General features: G+C 48.0%; 1 protein-coding gene across 2 annotated transcripts in view; it reads left to right on the top strand.

Moving 5' to 3' along the window:
* The window catches only part of CD81 (CD81 molecule), an 85,313-nt gene extending 70,680 nt beyond the window's left edge, over nt 1-14,633 (top strand). For both annotated transcript variants that reach the window (XM_064452520.1, XM_064452519.1), the window contains 6 exons: nt 4,582-4,679; nt 6,580-6,654; nt 9,432-9,539; nt 9,991-10,089; nt 10,425-10,514; nt 11,214-14,633. In XM_064452520.1, coding sequence (XP_064308590.1) covers nt 4,582-4,679; nt 6,580-6,654; nt 9,432-9,539; nt 9,991-10,089; nt 10,425-10,514; nt 11,214-11,276 — 533 coding nt within the window. In that variant the 3' untranslated portion in view covers nt 11,277-14,633. The remainder of the gene's footprint in view (nt 1-4,581; nt 4,680-6,579; nt 6,655-9,431; nt 9,540-9,990; nt 10,090-10,424; nt 10,515-11,213) is intronic.
* The last annotated feature ends 6,053 nt before the right edge of the window (nt 14,634-20,686 follow it).

A 20,686-nucleotide genomic window follows, 5' to 3' on the forward strand; every position in this document is an offset into this window, starting at 1 on the left:
TCCTCCTGTGACTTCCCAGACTCCAAGATACAGGTCCTGCGGCTCACGGCTTGCTTTTGTGGGCAGCTGGATACACGTGGCAGCTTTAGCAATCATGCTTACTGCTGCCTTAACCAAGAACTGTGCCGTAGGATTAGATATCACACTGTAATGTTGCTCAAGGATGTGGAGGCATGTTGGTACTGTGAACACCTAGAAATTATTTGCTCACTGTACCTGTTGCTGCAGCTCTGGCAGTTCCCAGGGTTATCTCCTGCTGCCGCTGGATGGAGCAGCATGACATGCATTTTATACCTCTCTGATTTTATTTTTTGTTTATGGCAAACAGCATTTTTAGTTTTAAAACTCCTGAGAAAGCTGCAATACAAGGGAGCTGGGAAGTGTCATACAAAAGGCAGATGGAGCCTTGCTCATGCAGAATTGTGCCGGTGCGGGTGAAGCCCTGAAGGAGCGGTTGCTGCTTTGGTGAAGAGTTTCCCACCCAGGACAGGCTAGCAGGAGTTGATCCAGTATCTGATGCTTAAATAGTGAGGAGACTTGGGCTGGGGGGAAGTCTAGTCTCCTCTGGCTTTAAGGCAGATAACGTGCCATTCAGGATGGGGATGACAGGTGCCTTGATCACAGACGTGGAGCCCAAAACTGTGCTGGCCCTCATCCTCAGCATCTGCTGGGAATGAAAGCTAAGATGTGTCAGGCTGCTTTCTGAGAAGAGGGCTTAGTCGTTCCTGTCTGGGCTGTGACTGCCATGAAATAGCCCCTAAGCTGCCTGGCACCCAGTCTGGAGGCAGAGACCCCTCGCCGGCCCTATCCCTTGAGGAGAAGGATGGGTGTGGGAAAACAAACACCATCCAAAGTGTGTGGTTGGGTGCTTTGATTGCTTGCATTTGCTTTTGCAGCCTTCAGTGTGGCATTTCCGAGGAGAAACACCACTAGCATTCATCGTACAAGATGCTATTGTTGCATTAAATATTTTGTGCTTGTTCTTAAATAAACTCCAGAGCAGAGTCCCACTCCATTGCCTCCTAGGAGGCTGTAGTGCTCTGGCCCTCCATAACAAAGGGCGACTCCATAACAGACACTTGTTTGTGCCTGGGAATGAAGCTGGCCATTATCCCAAAAGCCTTCGAGGGTTTTTTGTGGTTTCTGGAGTCCAGGCCAGACATCACCACCCTCTCCCCTGCTTGGCTGCGTGTTCCTACTGCCCCCACCCCACCAGCCACATCCACTGAGCTCCAGTCAGGAAACCACACATGGAGTACTTCTTCCCTTCCTTCCTTTACTTCTTGCTGTTCGCTTGCTTGACAGTGGTGCTGGCTCTGGTGAGGAGTTGGCGAAGCATGAGCAGGGAGAGAAGCGGAAGGTCAGGACCTTGCTTGCACAGCCTGTCTGGGGTGGGAGTTCAGCGGGTCAGGTTTGGCTTTGTTTTTTTTGAAGCTGCACAAATCCCAGCAAGAAGCAAGTACAGAGGCCTCTGGAAGACTTCTGTAAAATGGCAAATGCCTCTGTTCCCTCTTAGTTTCCTCCATCAGTTGAGGTTCTTGCTGGGCTTTTATGTCCTAGTTTTCAGAGCAAAACTTTCCTAGCTGCCAGTGGCTCTTATGTTTCCCTGATGATCTCAGTATAAGAAAGACGTTTTTTACAGTGAGAACAATAATTCACCGGAACAAGCTCCCCAGGGCTGTGGTAGAGTCCCATCACTGGAGATTTTCAAGTATAATTGGGCAGGGTGCTAGATAGTCTCATCTAGGCTTCCTTTCTCGCAAAAGGTTCGACCAGGTGATCTTTCAAGGTCCCTTCCAATCTGGGCTGCTTTATGATCCTGTGATGTCCTCACTATATTTGTTCAGCCTGGAAGTTGCCTTCAGTGTTAATTTTGAAGAACTGGAGAGGAAAATCTTCTGTCCATCCATGGGAGTGACCTGTTTGGGATCCCTGCAGTGTCATGCTGCTTGGTCTCCAGATGTGCTGCAACCGCTTGTTACCCATCTACCATGGTGGTTAGCATGAATGGTGACGTCTCAGATGTTGAAATTACTTGCCCCCAGCCTGTTTTTGTCTCCTCTGCTGACCTAATGTGAGGAGAAGTCAGAAGCTGCTGCACCCAGGGATGAGCAAAGTTGATTTTTCCAGCAGGACTCTGATGAAGACTCTCCAGTGGAGCCACCCAAGGCTGAAAAATGGAAAAACCTGGTGTAATTTGCATTGAAAACCTAAACCAGAAGCATCACTGGTACAAGCTGGAGCAGTGAGGGCTGGTTCTTGGGCATTAGCAGATTCTGGTGGCACTAAGCAGACCTTCTTTTGAGAGTCCACTACTGATACATTGCTCTTCTTGAAACAGCAGTTATGTGGCAGCCAAAAATCTCCATCAGTCTCTGTGGAGCTTGGCAGGTGTCCAGCAGACAGCCTTCATTTTACAAGATGTGTTCATGCCTTCCCATCACCTCTAGCCCCTTTGGGGCCCCTCTTCCCAGTGCACACCCCAGCCCACTGCTCATCACACTGGCTCTCTGCCCAACTGCCACTGCTGGTCCCTCCACCGTATGTCATAGGGATAAAATCACCTAATTCTACTTCAGGCAGGCGCACAAAACTAACTGCTGGACTGCTCTTTCCAGGAAACTCTCCTGGGGGGTTTCTTTTGCTTGTTTTTCCTTTCTCTTCACACCTCCAGCCAAGGAGGTTTCCTGTTGCCTCTTAGGGAGCTTCAACAACCCAGTTGCCTATTGGGTTTTTGTGGCTACGGGGCACTGCTGAAGCCCCTTTGATACACAGCAGGAGGTGCAACTAGCACTTTTTTTTCCTCCTCCTTCTGGCAGTGTTGCCACAAGGATGTTGGTCACCAGCCGCAGAGTCTGTCAGGTTTTCTGAAGAGGGGCTTCCTGCAGGGTCAGTGTGCTCCATTGTGCTGGCGCTTCCCCTGCAGCTGGCTTCCTCCCTCCTGCGGCACCTAAATATAGCGGGAGGCATTGTGCAAGTGCGGTGCTGGTGAGAAACGCCGTCTGGAGGGTCCCAGCGCAGGGGCTGCTGGGGCCGCGTTTCCGTCACCGCCTCTTGTTGAGTTGGCCCCTGCGTTGGTGCTTGTGTTGTTTGGGTGCTGGTGACTTGTGTTTTAAAGAGGGAAGAAGTGGGAGCCAAAGTTGACCCTTTACCAAGTTTGACATATCTGTAAGGGGATCTTAAACAAGTCGAGAACATTATTATGTATCTCAGTTTTTAGAGAAGGGTTTAACTTGGCTTAACTCTGCTCTCAGTGCATGCCCTTTAGACTTTGCTCTTTAATTATCAGAAGATTGTTTAAAAGCTACAAAGATAAGAAAAACCTTAAACATGATGGGCATGCACAAGCAGTTTTAATCTTGAGCTCTGGTTGTACTTCAGTACTGTTCCTAAAGGGAGTTGACAGACTGATTAATAACTATAAAAATGTTTTGACGCATAGCAAAAGATGATATTTAATTGAAGGGATGTGTCTCCCAAGCACTAGCAAGATGCACTGTATTGCTGTTACCTCTGGGATGCCGCATGTACATTTATTCTCATCCTGATTTTTTTTTCCTCACTGTCAATTAAAAATGGTGATTACAGTCTTGCTTCATTTGTAATTATTTATTCGATTATTTTTTGCATGTGTCAAATTGCTTTTCATATGGGAAGTAGGATTCATTTACAAAGTAGTAGAGCCACAATACTTGTGCATTTTTGTTACCTAATATTCCCTAAATATACAGGATACATCAGGAGGAAGCTGTGTTTTTGGAAAAGGATACAAATTTAACTGAGCTGATAGCATTTGGCCAAGTAATCACCCTGGTCTCACCAATCTCCTGGCTGCTGAGTCCATGGTGATTACTAGTGGCAGCAGACCTGAATGTTGAGCTAAAGCTCTTGTTTCCTCATGAATAAACTCTCATTCCTCTGTTTTCTGAGCCCCCCTCCAATGCCTAGTTTCTAGTCTTTGAACTAGTTATGGAGTAAGTTGACTGTGCAAATTTAATAAGTTGAAGTAAAAATCCTAGTCTTCTCTGTAGAAGAACCTGTAATAAACAAAAGCCAGATTATATTAAATTAGATGCTTAAGCAGTGCTTTTCCCTTAGTTTTGTGGCTCATCTGTCTTTAAAATGTTGGCTAGATAAATATTTGCATGAGGTTTGATATAAATAAACTATATGCCTTATTGTTTGTTTTAAAAGATATACTAATAATTTTATTCTCCTCTGCTTAAATACTTAAAACAGTGTGTACACCATGGAAACTCCCATACTGCAGCTTTGAGGATGCTGTAAAGCCTTTGTCTTCCCTGCTGCACCCTCTGCCTACTACTGCTAGAGCTCTCTGCGTTTCCTCTGATTTTGGGGGTGATGGGGTTTTTAAGTTTCACTGTTAGCACCTTCAAACACTTTGAGATCTGACTCATTTATGTTGTTCTGTCTGCCGCCACCTCTACTCGAATTTCCTAGGCCTTAATTCTGCACACCCCTAGTTAGCCACCCCGGGCGGTCAGCGTGTCCAGCCAGGTGCTAGGGTGCTGCCATACAAAGCTCTGCAGTAGCATGTTTGCTTCTTGCTCTCCCTTGCAGGAATCTACATCCTGATTGCGGTCGGAGCTGTCATGATGTTCGTTGGGTTCCTGGGATGCTACGGTGCTATTCAGGAGTCTCAGTGCCTTCTGGGAACGGTAAGAAACACAAAGCTTTGGATGCTGCTTGGCACCATGATGGCCCACCATGTCTTTGCCACATCCCTGCCAGGCAGCACAGAGCTGCGCCTCCCTTGCTGGAGACGTTTGCAATGAACGGGCCTGGGAGGATGCGTGGGCACGTAGGTGGGCACTAGCTGACCTCTGAAAGGAGCAAGGCAGCACTATTTGGCCAAGGGCGTCGCTGCCTGACTTGCTGGAGCACCGGCTAAGCTGGCAGACATGCTGCAAGCTCCTGCTTGTGCCTGGCTGGAGGACAGAGGCAGCAGCATAGCAGAAGAGATGTGAACAGCAAGATTCTTGAAGGTTCATTTTCTCTGTTATATGTGGAAACCACCACTCCCCACCCCATGCTTTTTTCCCCTGCCATGGTCTGGCTGTCTTACCAAGCACCCAGTAAACTCTTTCTTACCTGATGTCCCCTATAGCTTCCCCTTTCACTCTGTTTCAAGGCTGCCTGTGGTGATTCCAGTTCTTTGAAAGAATCATCTACTATTTTTATCTGTTTGGACAAGGAAACAGCAAAGATTTCCCACAATATCTTAGTGAGGATGTCTAGGTACATCCTGGAAAATCCATTACTGAAGTACTACAGGCGTCCTTGATATGAGGCAGCAGCTCGGGATTCCTGGCATGGGATGATCTTAATTGTATAAACTGTAGCCACACCAAAAGCCTTTGCCTTGGGGGTAAGGGAGACCCAGTTATTTAAAGCAAGTTCTCACACGTGGTTCAGCTTTAAAGTCAATGCAAAAAAAAAAAAAAAAGTTGGAGGCATAAAGCATTAAAAAAAAATAATTGGAAGGACTTTCCAGCACTTGGCTTTGTGGGGCTGGAAGATTCTTAGTGATGGTGCAGTGACTTGTGGGTGTGGATTCAACTGGGGCGGAGGGAAATGGAGCTGCTTTCCCTGCGCTCTCGCAGATGGCTTCACCTCTAGTTGCTTCTGTTTCCCAATAAGAAGGGGGTGCTTCTCACCAGCTTTTATAAAGCACTTCTGAACGTCAGTGGATGAGGGCTGCTGTAGGAGTTTGCAGGCATTATCGCTGCTGCTGAGAGTAGGAGGAGCCAGTGCACAAATCTGACAGGGGTTGTTGTAGCGAGGTCTGGCAGCTTTGGATTATTTTTTTGTTAACACAAGTGATTACAGAACCTGAATTTACCCATCACTCCCTCCTGAAATTGGAAAGAGGATTAGAAGGGCAGATGGGACAATATACCTGAGGCCTGACAGGGAAACCGGCTGCTTTGGCTGAAATTAGCAGCTCTAGCTGCTGTGCCCTGCCCGTGTTTGCTCACACTTTGGCTTGCCAAAAGAAGGCTGGAGATGCCTCACAGTGACGCTTTCCGCATGTCCACCATGCTCCAAGGACATTTCCAGGCAGTGTCCTTAGAGCGTTGCAGGGAAGCAGCTGCTCTCCCCTCTCCTGCAGCCAGCTGACAGAGTGACTACAGGCTTACTGCAAAAGGAGGAAGTACAGGAACCTCCACACTATCAAAGTCCTGTGTCGAAGGCAGCATAGAAGCTGAGTGGCAAGACCCGAGGAAGGCAGGAGGGAGCTGCTCACATGGAGCAGGTGCTGCTCCCCAGAAGGGGCAGGAGCACATCTGAACACCACCAGTCCCTGTGTGGGAAGGGCTCTGCTAATTCCCACTCAGCCATCTTCGTGGGAAGTCTAGACATGGGGTGGCACCCGATGAGTTATAGGAAAATGTGTTTGGGCTAAGCATGTGTATGAGAGAGAAAATGGTTTGAAGTCAGGCAACACCTCGCTGTGATCTCTGTCAGTAGAGGTGCTCCACACCTCTACCCACCTAATTGCTGGTTTTGCCTGTAGATGGGTATGTTAAGTGTCCCTCTCTTGATTTGTCTTTGCAGTTCTTCACTTGCCTCGTGATCCTGTTTGCCTGCGAAGTTGCAGCTGGAATTTGGGGATTTGTCAACAAAGACCAAGTAAGATGACTCCAAAACCTGTGTTTGTGGGGCTGGGAGGCTGGGGTAGAACTGCCGCAGATGCTGATGGGAGCTGTTTTGCTCGCGAGCCGCTCCTGGACTGACTGACTGAGTCATGGGGCTTGGATTAGCTGTGTGACCCAGGCAGGTCACCTAACTCCTTTTGGCTGGGCTGATGAACTTTAAGTGTGAGCACTTGATAGTAGCAGCTATCCTTACGGTATATAGTGCAATGTCTGAAATAAAAATAACCCTGTCTTACTTGTCTCCTCCTTGCTGCCACACTGTCAGTCACAGTGTGAGTTGATTCATGTATGAAGTTGTGAAGGAAAGCCATCTGCACGTCCTAGGTGCCAAAGAGCAAAGAGTGAACCCAGCTGCGTGGCCCCTAAGGGAGGGAATAGCACATGGGGAGAGCCTGCGTCTGCATTAACGGCATTGCTTGATGCTTCCTGCTCTTTGTCAGCATCACGTAACCTGCTTCAGGCTGTTCATCTGCCAGGACTGAGCATGCTGCTCATCAATATGCCGTGCACACGCAAGGGGCAGAAGTCATGTGTCTGTCCAAGGCAGCCTGCTAGGGACTGCTTGGATGAGGTCCTCTGGCTGGAGGGGGTTAGCCAAAGGGTAGGACTGAAAATTGCAGCTTTTCACCTTCCCTTTCTGCTCGCCTTCCCTTTGCTACAGACACATGTGCTCCCACACATGCAGAGTTTGGTCCTGAAGAGCAAAACTATCAGTGTGTGGGAACCATGGCCACGCTGCAGCAAGCAGCGTGCTGGGTGTTGATCACTCAGCCCTCAAGAGTCTGGAGAAGGGGACTGCTTGTGCTCAAAGGCAAGTTTAGACTCTCTGGCAGAGTGGGAAATGTGTTTACTAAGAGACGTAAGCCAGCTGTGCAAGTAGGTGGTGGCCTGCTCAGCTTTCACATGCATGTAGGCCACAGATGACCAGCTCTGCCATGAATGGGAACACCCTTATAGTCATTCACCGGAGAGAAAATTACTTCACTGGAATAAACTCTTCCGTGGCTAAACATATTACTATGCAGGCAGGGTGCTGTTTCCTAGCAACTTTAGTGAGCTAATTAACCTTTGTAGAGGGGCTGTGCCTCCTGCAGATGTTAGTTTGTGAATCTTGAAGAGTCTAAGATGTGCAACTGAACTGACAGCAAAAAAAAGTGAAGCCTGAGTAAGGAGGGACCCCATGGCTGTTGCTTTCCATGCTGGGGAGAAGGCGCTTGGCCATTGGAGCACAAAGCTGAGAAATTTAGGACTTTCCAATACAAGAGCGATGACCTCAGCCCCTAAAACTAATTTTGCAGTTTAAAAAAATGAATGGTGGCAGTCTGTTGGCCTCAGCTGCTTTTGCAGCCTTGATGGTGAATGGGCTGTTTGGCAGTTCCCACTCACAAGGCAGGGCGCTTGCTTCTTCCTGCCTCCGTCAGGGGTATCTCGGGAGCAGCGCAGGCTGGGAGGGAAGTGCTGAATGCTCCCAGCCACTGAGAGCTAATCCCAGCGGGGACTCCGCTCCAACTTGGTTTGCAGCCCCTTGAGGGGACAGTCACCTCCAATCATGCAGGCACAGGATGCTCTTCCATGAAGCTGGAGGCACTCTCCCTCAGCCTGCCTTCTTGGAGATGCTTTAGATACAGGGTGGTGAGGAAAGAAGTGGGATTATTATTTCATTTTTCCCATATACCAGAATCGAATGGTTTGACTGAAGAACATCACACTCCAAAGCAAACTTTTTTGAGCAGTGATGGAGAAATGCTGGGATAATTGATTGAAATCATACTCCTTCTTGCTGCAGTTTCTTTTTTCGTGTGCTAATCCAGCCTGCACTGCCAAGAACAGATGTTCTAGAAAGCATTTTCCCTTCTGTGCTTGCTTGTATTTTTTTCTTTTGCTTCTCTTGCATGTCCTCCTTTTGTCTGTCTCCCAAAATATTGGAGGGTGTTAGAGAAGAAGCCACAAGCCAGTTTCCCTGAAAATGAGGAGTTTTTTGCACTGTGGAGCAGACCTCCATGGGTGGCTATAGTTTGCCAGCCCAGGTGGTAGGGCTAGAGGACAGATGAGACTTCTCATATAACTTTTTACAGGATGGGGGTGCCCAGTTCCAGGTAGGGACCCAGCCAGAGTTTGATGTCCATCCAAAAGCACCTAACCTTCCTGATCCAAATGAGCTGCCTCACTAGGCTTTAGCATGCAATCTCTCCCAAATTCCTGCCGTCCCCTCCAAGCCAGAAAGTGAGCTGAGGTGCCCATACCTACCGATGGCCTTGCTTGCGCACCCCACCTCCTCCTCCTCACTTCCCCAGCATGTCCTGCCTCTGTGGCCTCAGTGGGAAACGTCTTGCCTGCTTGCTTTGTCTCCATGTGTTGGGTGGTTCAGAACAAGCTGTTTCTGCATTCCTGAGCCCAACAGCAAATACACATGGGCTGAAGACTATCTCAGATCTTGCGGTTCACCCTCTGGGCCTTGGCTGTCTTTGCCTGCTAGAGAGAACTTGTGGAGCACTTGGATAGCGTTGGCTGGAACCTGCTGGCTGGTGGATGAGGTTCTTAGTATTTGCTGCTCTTAACATGCTATGTCTGGAGGCACTTGAGCCCTCTGAAAGATTTTCACACACTTGTGCAAATAAACAGGGTCCAAATCTATTTAAAAACTGTTCATCTACCTGCGAGTGCCATTAGAGGGAACCTGTCCCCTTCAGACACATCTGCTGAATGGCTTTCCTCCTCCGGCTGAAAGGGAGTTGTTCCCATCTTTCCTAGATAGCCAAAGACGTGAAACAGTTCTACGATCAAGCGTTTCAACAAGCGCTTGTGGCAGAATCGGAGACAAACAATGGGAAAACTGTAGTGAAGACCTTTCATGAAACGGTAAGACTTTGGTGGTCTTGCTCCGCGCTCTGGTTAGGTTATGGGCAGTTAGCTGGTCAAAGCAACCGCTGATGGATAGGATCCTGCGTGCTGTGAATTACACCGGGTTACAGCTGCGTGTGGTTTGTCAGCGGGTAAGTGGTGAGGAGCGACTGTCACTGTGCATAGACTGATCCTCCCCACCGACGCAGGGGCAATAAGCACTCTTCTCAGGATGCTGATGCCAGACCTGTCTGGGACTATTGCAGGAAGCAGCTGCATTGCATGGAAATAAAAACATCAAATTTGGAGAGTTATTCCCCTTCCCTTGTTTTCACCTCCAAGATGCCTCCTCGGTCTTGGGTGGCTTCAAGGATGTTTAATGGTGGGGAGGGCATTGCATGAGTACTTGCTGTCTGCTAATGCTGTTTTTTTGGGTGGGTTGGGTTCTTTTTCCCGTCTCTCCATGTAGCTGGACTGCTGTGGTCCTGATAATGGAATGAGAGCTATCACTCCACTGTGGAGAGAAGACCTGTGCCCAAAGAAGGACTTCATGAAAAATGTTTTTCAGGTAGGCATGGCTGCTCTTCACTCAAAGCAGCTCCTACAAGGAAAATCGGCTGCCATGGAAATTTGGGGTTTTACTGGGAATTAGATAAAGGGTAGAGATTTAATTTATTTGGGGATGGTGTAGAAGGATGTCAGAGGTCCCCATTGGTTATTCCTTTGCTGTTCCTGCTTGAGGGGGCTGGCAGACACGCACACAGGGGTGAAGTCTGGAGGGAAGTTCTAGAGCCAGGACCCAGGAATGTGAGCAGACCTGGGGGAAGCAGACCTGCCTTTCTGAGTGCTTAGGGTGGGTGAGGGGAAAGCAGGCTCTCTAACTGGCGTGCTTCTCTGCTTCAGTCCTCGAATTGCCACAAAAAAATCGATGAGCTGTTCTCCGGGAAGCTGTACCTGATTGGTATCGCTGCCATTGTGGTCGCCGTGATCATGGTAAGTGTGACTCTGCAGCACCCTGCTGTAGTGGGATGGGGAAAAGCTGCCTCAGGTTGCCCCAGTCCTGTTCCAGCTGGGCTGGATCCATCCCTTTCCTCCGGATGCTGCTGCGGCTCATCATGCAGCACCAGCTGTCTGCACCCCAGGTGCTCAGAGATGTGGCAAGACCCCCTCTGGGGGTCACAAGGTTTGGGCAGGTGCCTGCTGAGCACAGTAAAGCAGGAGCACCTGCAATCCCATCCAGAAGGGCAGAGCACTGTCGAGCCTCCTCACTGCCTCCAAAACCGCTCGTTTCTCAGGCCGCCATGTTTTGTCACGGGGGTCTGCAGTGGGAAGGGATTTGTTTTCTTTGCCACGGTGGGTAGGGTCCCCAGTGAGTGGTGGGTGATGTGGGCTGGTAACCCAGCGCCTGCGTGAAGGCTGGGCTGTAATGCTGAACGGATCTCGAAGCATTTGCTGTGTAGCTGGTAGTCAGGAGGCTTGCAACATACCACCACTGCTGCCAGCAAAAGAGGAAAGAACAACATCTTATCTTGAACTGGCCAACTTCTAAAGAAAACAGTAGTACAGGTGTAGCATCTCTGCCCTTATCTCTGGCGTGAGAGTGTTTATGTGGAGTGGGGGAGCTCGGGACAGGGGTGAGCCCCTGCATCGTACTGGTTGGTGCCTCACTGGTGCCCCTTTGTCTCCTAACAGATCTTTGAAATGATCCTGAGCATGGTGCTGTGCTGTGGCATAAGGAACAGCTCCGTCTACTGAGCCGTGAGAGCTGGGGAGGGGAACGGGGGTGCAGGGCGGACGACACTAGAGGGGACCCCAAGTTGCCACCAAGTGACCAGGAGACATTTCAACAAAAGAGAAAACTATGTATATAAATACTTCAAATATTACCATACAGTACTTAATTTTTATTTTGAAGTACTTTTTTTTTTAATAAATAAAACTTTCCCATATCTTTGTGGCCAAGTTAGTTACACATCAGTTTTGTGTGATGGGGAAAGCTGCTGTAGCAAGAGATTGAGTCCTTCCTCCCACTTCCCCACCCCCTGTAACTCAGAAACAGCACTGGTGGAAGATGTGCAGAGGAGAAGGCTGCAGCCTGTGATCAGAAAACTTTGCCTTGGTTTTTACTCTCTTTTTCAACACGGACTTTTTTCATATATGTAATTGGATGCTGAAGCAGGGTTTAGCATTTTTGTTCATTTATTCTCACCTTTTCTTACCATCACCCTAACTCCCTGGTGTTTCCAACCAGTCTGTAGGGAAGCCTTGCTGACTGCTGAAACCTGGGGGAGAGGTGAGGAGAGAGCACAGCCCCTGTCGGCTGGGTGTGATGTGTCCTGAGGGGAACGCAGGCGTGGTGTTCCTCTCTGATTGGTTTGCATCTCTAGGTCAATCCTTAACAGAAGTCATGCTTAAATTGTTTTACTCTCTAAAGAGCGGGGATGGTTTTGGCTTTTTGTTTTTGGGGTTGTTTTTTTTTTTGGGGGGGGGGGGGGGGGCTGTAACTTTATAAATCTGTTCATTGCCATTGATTCGTTACATTAAGGGTCAGTGGCTGGGGGTGAATTTTATTCTCAGCTTTTCAAATATAAGAAACTGAAAAGTCACTTTTTTAACCTCCTTCAATGTTTCTTTATAGACATGTTTTTGGGAGAGTCTAGTTCTGTACTAAGTTTCCACTGTTAAGCTAATGCTTGCATACAAATGATATTGGAAAAAAGAAGAAAACTTAAAAAAAAAATTCTTTAACCTTGGAAATACGGCATTTATGTATTGCAGGATGACTCTTGGGTTCCCAGACATATGCGTACCTGTTTCAAATTTCATTTTTGCATCACTCTCTTGGTCAATGAATTAATCCTTACTTATAGCATATTGTCGCACACTGTAATATTGCTGGGAAATTGTCATAACCTAATTTTGAAAAAAAAAATATTTTAAAGACCTTCCACTTCCAGTTACATCAAAGCAAGGGAATTCAGGATTTTAGATCACACCAGTTGAAACACTTTCTTGTGACCTGGTAAGCTTTGATTGCCAATTCAATGTATGTGGCTTCTGTTGTATGCCACTCTGTTACCATGTAGATAGAGGGGGAGAGTGACCCAGGAGCTATATAATAAAATCAGAGTGTCTCTAAAAAGATGATCTATATGTATAGTTCTATAGATATATATTTTTAAGCAAAGCCTTTTCATTAGCTGTATGGGCACTTGAGCTGGAAATGATAGTCTCAGCTCTTTGCCCCCTCAAAGCAGGTAAGGGGAGGAATTGAAGCTAGGGATCACCTTCCCCACTTCAGGAATATTTCTGTTTCATTGCAACAAAGAGTTTCAGATCGGATAGGGAGGGACACCTGTGATAATTTTAAACTAGTACCTTGTGCACTGCATGTGGATGCTGTGGCCTTTGCCACTAGAGGATAGGAAATTCCTGCAGTGGGGCAAACCGATCCATTCGGAGGCTTTTTCCCTGCTTCCATTCCCCCTTTCCTCTTTTCTTCTTCCTGCCTTTTAGTATATAGGGCCTTTTAAAAGTATATAGGTAAATATATATATATATATATCAAGTTGTGCTGGGTAAGAGGAGGAAGTGCTTCAACAGAATTTGGGATTGAGAGGTTGGACAAGAAAAGATTCAGCCTTAGAAATAGCCTTAAAGCAACACTGCCCTGAATGTCCACGTTGTGCACATCAAGAATGAGACAAGGTTTTGCAGTAGTTAACCCCTTCCCTGCTCCCCAGCATACCTCCTTCAGGCCATCTACTCTGTTATGTGGCTATATGTATATGCATCAACCAAGCATGTGTGTTTACATATATGTGCATCGGGATTGTTAGCATACAGAATGGATGTGTAACTTGCCGCCTTTTTTGTTGACTGTTGATAAATGTGTATAAATATGCCGTTAAGCATTTCAATTCTGTTTTCTTTCCTTATACTGTATTTTTGATATTGTTCAGTATTCAGTTGATGCTGTGTATGTAGCTGGAACTCTGTTTGAAGATGGACTGGGCCTCGATGCAGGTCAGGTGTGTCCTTTGTCATTGCAGCTTTAGGGGTCTGGGTTGTCCAAGGCAGGAGCAATTGGGAGAAAGTGGTACTTGGAGAGGGAGTCTGAGAGCTGTGGGAGGAAGAGCGGGACGTTTGTTCAGACCACGTCCCACACGGTCTGCAGTTTCCCTCTGGTTCATTTCAGAGGTGGCTTGTCACCATGGGGAGCTCCAGAGGAAGCTCCCTGGGCCACCTCCTGTCCCTGTGGCTGCTGCAGTAGGGGAACAGCCAGCGGCTGGGAAGGTCATGGGAGGGGGCAGAATGAGTTTTGCAGGGAGGGGGTAATGCTTTCTTTAGAATTTCTAGCTGAGAGTCCCCATGTTCTGTCATGATGGATTGTCGTCTGCTGAGCAGGAGGGGTCAGCCCTGGGAGAATAGAGACAGAGAACTGTCATGCCTAAGAACAATGAAGTAGCTGAGAAGCCCCTATGAAAAAACCTACCCACTTGGGTCTTCCTTAGTCCAGCCCCCTGTGAAGCTTGATCTGAGTTAAAACAAACTAGAGAGGGGGCTGTGAAGGCCTGAGGGGACTCGCCCTGTTGCAGGCACTCAGGATCCAAAAGTGACAGGGCTTTTCTGCCAGTTGGTCAGTCCCAAAGCTGGCTGAGGTGAAGGGGAAAAACCCACTAGGTGGGACCCATGTCCTGCCTCAGACCCTCTCCTGTATACCTGGGCATTTGTGTGTGCAACATGGGGCCCTGTCCTGCTCCCCTCCACACCCTGAAAAAACAAACTAAGGATGAAACTGGGCTGTAAATACAAACCCCTCCCTCTCCATGGAAGCATCCTCCTGGAGCTGCTGACAGCTGAGAAAATGGCTGTGAGCTGAGGAGAGGAGGAGGAGAGAGGCTGGTGAGGAAGAGGAGAGTCAACTGTCCAGGTCGAAGTTCAAAGACCATATCGAAAGGTCAAACAGAGCCGCTGACAGCTTAACTGAATGCTTGGGTTTTTTTCATGTTGTGGAGCATGCCACAAAGCAGTGTGTTTAACTTTTCTGCCTTTTTTTTAAAGAAACAAAACAAAAATCGATTTAATAAACATTTCTCATAGTGTGATGAACCGCTGCGGTTTTACAACTACTTAACCTTAACACCAGGATGCTTTGTGAATCAGGCTTCAACAGCATGCGGTTTTCTAGCCTCTGGGATGGGGGCCTGCAGGCAGGCTGGGGATGCATTCAGAATGATGCTGAGGGAAGGCAAAAAGGTTGCTTGCTGGCAGTGGTGGCTGCGGCAGTTGTGCCCCCGTCAAGGGAAGGGGGGCACAGCTGTGGGGGAGCTAATGCGGATTGCAAAATAGGGTGACTGTGTTGAAATTCAGGGGTGCTGTGGGGGCAGTACTGCACACACTCCAAGGGGCTTGTCCTAAAGTGACCGAAAATGGCCCAAAATGCCCTCTGCTGCCATCTGAACCAGGCTGGTCTGACTTTTGTGGATGGTCTGGTAATGCCACTATTGCTGCCACTGCCTGCCCCTCTGCACCATCGGGGAAAGCCTGGCTGAGTGTGAGGGGGGAGGCCAAGTGCTGTGATCCCACAACTGCCTGCCTTTCTCTGCCCTCACTGCATTTGAGGCAGGAATGTCCTGCAGTGGCCTCCAGTCATTGCTCATGCTGGTATGGAGAGGGAGGGAATACCAGGTGAGGGACAGTGATGTTCAGCTGCCACAAAGAAAGGCAAGCCCTGCTCCTGGTGGCTGTGCCCGTGCTACGAGATCATGCCCATCTGTTGTTTACCTTGTTTACCTGAATGTTAATGGAGTCAGACATAATGACTTCTGGAAAGAAAAAAAGAAAAAGTGATACTTAAAAACAATAATAAAGAAACAATGCAAAACCCCTTGTTAGTGGATTTTTAACAATGTGTTGTCAGATCTTGTTTCTTTCCATCGCGTACAGATTTCTGCCATGTCTTCCAAGGGAACAAGCTTGTCTCGTTCTTGTATTCAAGCAAAATTTGGGCTGCAGGGAATGCAGTCCTTAGCTGACCCTCTAGGTGGTTTCCCATGAATGTGATGCTCTTTGCTTCATGCCTTAAAACGTTTGTATTGTGGTGCTGTGTTGTTGCTCCAGATGTGGATAAAATTATTCCTGCCTCTGGAACTATGATAAAGCTGATGGGAGTCGCTGTCAGACTCAGGCTGGTGTTCAACAGGGAGAGAAACGATAGTGGAAACTAACTGGCAAAGCACAGTGCGTGTTTGGCATTCAGGGCGTGTGCCTTTGGACCTCAGCCTGGAAGCATAGCTGGGATCTTAAACCTCCCCTGGCTCAATGCAGTCCCCTCTGCACTTCAGGTCTGAGTATTAACACTGATGTGCTTGAAACAGATGAGTTGTACGTGATGCCTGAGGTGAGATGCTGGGAGAGGACAGGGCAAACCAGGCCCCTTAAAGGTGCTGATGAGTGAAGACATGGGTTATTCTTGGAAAACAGCAGTCCTGCTGTGTAGGAGCATGTGAGGCTGCAGGCATAAACCACTGTGAGGGGAAGGGGTGGGTGGATGCTTGCAGCCCACTTCTTCTCATTGCACCAGCAACCCTGGCTTGCACTTCTCTTAAACATTTTTCTCCAGCGGTCTGAAAGACTTGTCACTGGAGACCTTACTGTGGACTTCTGACTCCTAGGAATATGACCATGGTATCTTGTTTTTGTGAAAGAAGAATTTTCACAAAAAATAAAAAGAAAAATTCATGCTTGCATTTTTTAAGCTAGACCAAGTTGGGATTTTTTCCAGTGGAATTCTTTTCCTCCCCCCTCCCAAACTGTTATTTAAAAAAAAACAAAACAACTCTCTAGACTGTTTGTAACAAGACAGTTTGGAGGTATTTTTGCTTTGGCGAGCTCTATTTCATACGTCTCTTCTGGGCTGTTTGTAAGTAGCAATGTGCCTAATTGTTTCCTACTAAGACAGCTGTGACAAATGTATAAATTGCTTATGTCCATTCCCCAATAGGAGACTAAGTTCTAACCAAGATTTGCAATATTCCCATAGGAGGGAAAAATCCCACCTAGCTCTCCCATGCTGTTTATGGCAGAGGTTTCTGTAGAGAAAAGCACCCTTGCTGCCGGATCCTGGCCGCACCCTCCATCTGCCAGCTCCTCTTGCCAGGCTCCAAGATGAAGGATGTGTTAGTGGCTGTGTTCGCATTCCTGCTCTGAACTGCCATTTCCTTTGCTGGGCATGGCAGCTTGGCCCTTCCCATTAGGGGAGAGGAGGGAGTTTCTGCTCCAGGGCAAGCTGCTGACAACAGACGAGACTGCTCTGAAAAAAAAGGTGATTATTTCAACAACCTCAGATACTGGCAGGGTCGTGGTAGGGCTGGGAAGCTCTGGCTGCACCAGAGAGGAGGCGAGAGTGGAAATACAGCCCCCAGCGAGGGAACATTTGCCATCAGTGGGTGCTGAAGGAGAGAGGGAAACAATTAACTACCTGACCAGCTCTTGATTAAGTGATAAAGACACAGGCTAGAAACCCCGAACCCCATATGTACCACGCTGTGCAGCTGAACTAGAGGTGCAGTGTTAATCTGTGTCCTTTTGTCTGACTACTCCTCTGTTTCAGCCCGGGGAGCATCAGGTTACCTTGCTTGGGGTATAACCTAAGCAGGAGAGCACAGAAGCACTGTTCTGATGCAAGCTCTTCAGCCAACGTCTAGCACCTGGTCTGATGAAGGTGGCCTGATGCTTTCACTTCAAACCCCAGGGACCTGAAGCAAACAGAAAACATCTTCCGGATGCTAAAACTGCTGCATAACTGAAACCCACATTTTTTTCACACTTGCAGTTACATTAGAGGTTACATACACTTCACAGCTAGGCATGCTAGTGTGGACTGCCTGGCATTTCTCACGGGGTTTAGATGACCCAGCTCGAGTGCCAGTGGTTGCAAGTAACATTTCTAATTAGAGTTTAATCATGCCATAATCACAGGTCTTTCTTGGCCCTGCTTTGCTAGGGTATTCCCTCATGTTAGAACACAGCTTTGCTGAGTACTAAAGAGGTGTTGGTGTTAGGCCAGGTGAGATGGCACACACACAACACCCTGCCTGCCGGCTACAAGTAAATTGGTAAGATTTCCTCCGGTGAGGGTTAGTGGTGTTAAATGCAAAGCCCTGTGTTGGCTTCAAAGTTGTGTTGGTTAATGAAGGTCCTACAGGTTATGTTCTAACAAGATCTCGGGAGTTTTAGGGTTTTGTGGGTTTTGTTTTTTTTTTCTTAACGTTGACTTCAAGGCCCTCAGCTGGCTCCCACAACTTCTTTCAGCCCTCCGCTACTGCTGTTAGTATTAGGCACACTGGGGCCAATGATAGGAAAGAAAAAAAAAAAAAGCAGCAAGAATTAGAAGGGGGATTGTAGTAGGAATATTCTGTAGCTAAATTGAAATGAACAGAGACAACCCCTTCCTCAACCGGTTTTGTTTCTTTTTAAAATTTCAAATAATTGCATAGAGTATTAATTTTGCTCTTAAGTGACTTCAGTTCCCTCCCGTACATGCAGTGCCTCTAACAGAAAAGGGGTTGCGGGTTCTCCCTGCAGGTCCCCTCCAGGCCAGCAATTACATTGTTACTGTGAAGAATCAAGTTGGTAAAGACCTTCCTAGCCAGCCGGCATTAAAAGTCACTCCACAGGAACTAATTCTATGTAGTTACCTTAGGTGGAAAAAGCACCCGCATAGGTAAACAGCACTCGAATAAATCAAACCTGCTTGCAGGTCAGCCAGGACCAAAGGAAAGTGCAAAGTAAAACAGGTAAGCAAAGCTCGGTGTAGAAGAGAGGTGGTGTCAAGCACTGAATCCTGGAAATTTGCCCCACAGGGAGATTTCAAGGCCATTTGTAGGCTTTCCTTCCTGCAAATGGGAGAGGGCAACTCAAATTATTTCCTTCAGCCTGTACCCATTCTGGCTTGGTGTGACTGCTTTCTCCCAGCAGAGAAGGATGTGGTGGTGACTACTGTGCTGTGCTTTTTGCCTGCAGGAGCCTACTCCATTCCTCCCCTCAGGAGCTCCAGCATCAGCTGTGTGGTGCCATACCAGACTAACTTCCATACTGCTTCCAGACACAGGAGATGCTGAAAATGCATCCGATCACTCTGGCTTGCAGGATCTGGGTGGCTGCTAGAGAACTGCCTGCTGCTTTCCTATAGCCATGAGAAGGGCCAGCAGTCCCTGCCAGGTGTCTGCCTAGGCTCTGAGTGCAGAAGCAGCAGGAGCTTGCGAGTGAGCAACAGAAACAATTACTGGATGGGGGCCAGACAACAGATTTATTTGAAAGAAAGGAGCATGAGGATCCCAGCCATGGGGCTGAGATTTGCACACACCGCCCTTACACGTGGGGACGCACAGGCTTTCCTGCAGATGCATGCGGCCATCTCTGCAAGGGAGCGGGCCCCTTGGAGCCCACGCACCAGACAGCCCGCTTGCTTGGATGATGTCCCATGCTGCAGCGCAGATCCGCCTTCCAGCCCCCCACCCCTCTTCAAGTCACCTTAGTTCATGCTGGCAAGGGGAAAATGCTTTGCCATCTGTTTGTCTTCAGAGTCTGACTCATTATTTTTATTTCAGCTGTCACCAAGCAATAGCGAAAATCCCAACACACCAGCATATCCACCGCTGCAAACTGTCTTGGCCTCAGCCACCAGAGAAAAAGCAGCTCATCCCTGGTTCTCTGCAGTGTGCAATACTAAATCTTCTGCCAAAAGACAGGAAGGAGAAAAAGGGTACAGCCAGCTTCTAAAGGTGACCTTGGTCATCAACACACGGGCATCCAGGTAAAAAATGAAAACTTGTAGCCTCTGGAAATGGAGGAATGGGGCTTGTCTCTGAAGGCACCCACATCCACAGGAGGTGAAGACGGTGGAGGTGGTATAGCCCTCTTCTGCCCCTCTGAGCCCCTAATATAGCGTTAAAACCAGGGCTCAAAACAAAAGAGCACCATCCTGCTTGTTTCCAGCCATACAAAAATGGGGCATGCTACTACTTACTCCACATGTTCCTGCCTGCTCCTTAGTACCCTGAGACTCGTGCCAGGTGTGTCCCCGGCACCCTGGACAGTGTTGCCCAGCCCTGGTAGCCTTCACCCACGGTTTACTCTTGGCTCCCTTTGCCTGTTTACTGCCCTCCTCCCATCTGTTCCTGCTCGCCTACCAGAGGACTTGTGTTTTCCTCCCTACCCCCCTCCAGCTGGGAACCCATGTGAATGCCTGTGACTGTACTACCATATGTGTATACATTGAAAAAATAGGATCACCAAACAGGGAAATACCTCTAGATCTGTTGTTTAAAACTACAGCGTGACTCCAGCCAGATAGAAGACATTTTGTGCTAACCTCATCATTGCTGCCAAATGTATTCCAAACTCAACCCTCATCTCATAAATTACCATAGTTAGTAACACTCCAGCAGGCGAAAGCGTAGATCTAAAAGCTGACAATGCAAATGAAGTGGCTGCAGTTTATATTATGGGTGACTCACAGCGAGGCCCCACTTGAAGGGAGCCAGTGAAGTCTCCTCAGCTGTGGGTTCAGCCTTACCTCTAGCACACCCATCGGCAAAGCAACCAGTGGTGCAGCAGGGTTGGGGTGCCACGGGGAGGGAGAGGGGCAGCAGGAACTAAAGCACCACCAAAATCAGACAAAGTGGGGCTACAGGGTAATTTCTTCTTTTGTTGCAAAATGATGGCATAGATGAGCTTTGCTTATACTCATGGCCTATAGCAAATCCCTCAGAGCAGGGTGATCCAAAGAGATAAAGGGTCGACCTTTAGAGGCTCAGGCACTTTGCAGTCATTAATTTAATTTAGCAATGCAGCCCCAGCACCAGGCGAGGTGGTAAGAGAGCGTGACCCTGGGGAAGAGTGGAGATGAGGCCTGCAAGCTGCTGGGCCACATGCTGGCGCAGCAGCCTTGCCTTTTCTCCTTAACATAAGGTAAACAAACTAAATATTGAACATATTTAGGAAATTTGTTTCCACTGAAAATTTAAGCTTTTTGCTTTAAGAAGGGGGTAAAAAAAATCAGGCGTCTTTGGCCAACACCAATAAAATATTTTTGGACAGAATTCCACTGCTTGATGCACACACAAAAAAATGTTCTTCTGGGACAGAAAATGGAAACT

Source organism: Phalacrocorax carbo, chromosome 5 (assembly GCF_963921805.1).
Source record: "Phalacrocorax carbo chromosome 5, bPhaCar2.1, whole genome shotgun sequence".
Classification (NCBI taxonomy): Eukaryota; Metazoa; Chordata; class Aves; order Suliformes; family Phalacrocoracidae; genus Phalacrocorax; species Phalacrocorax carbo.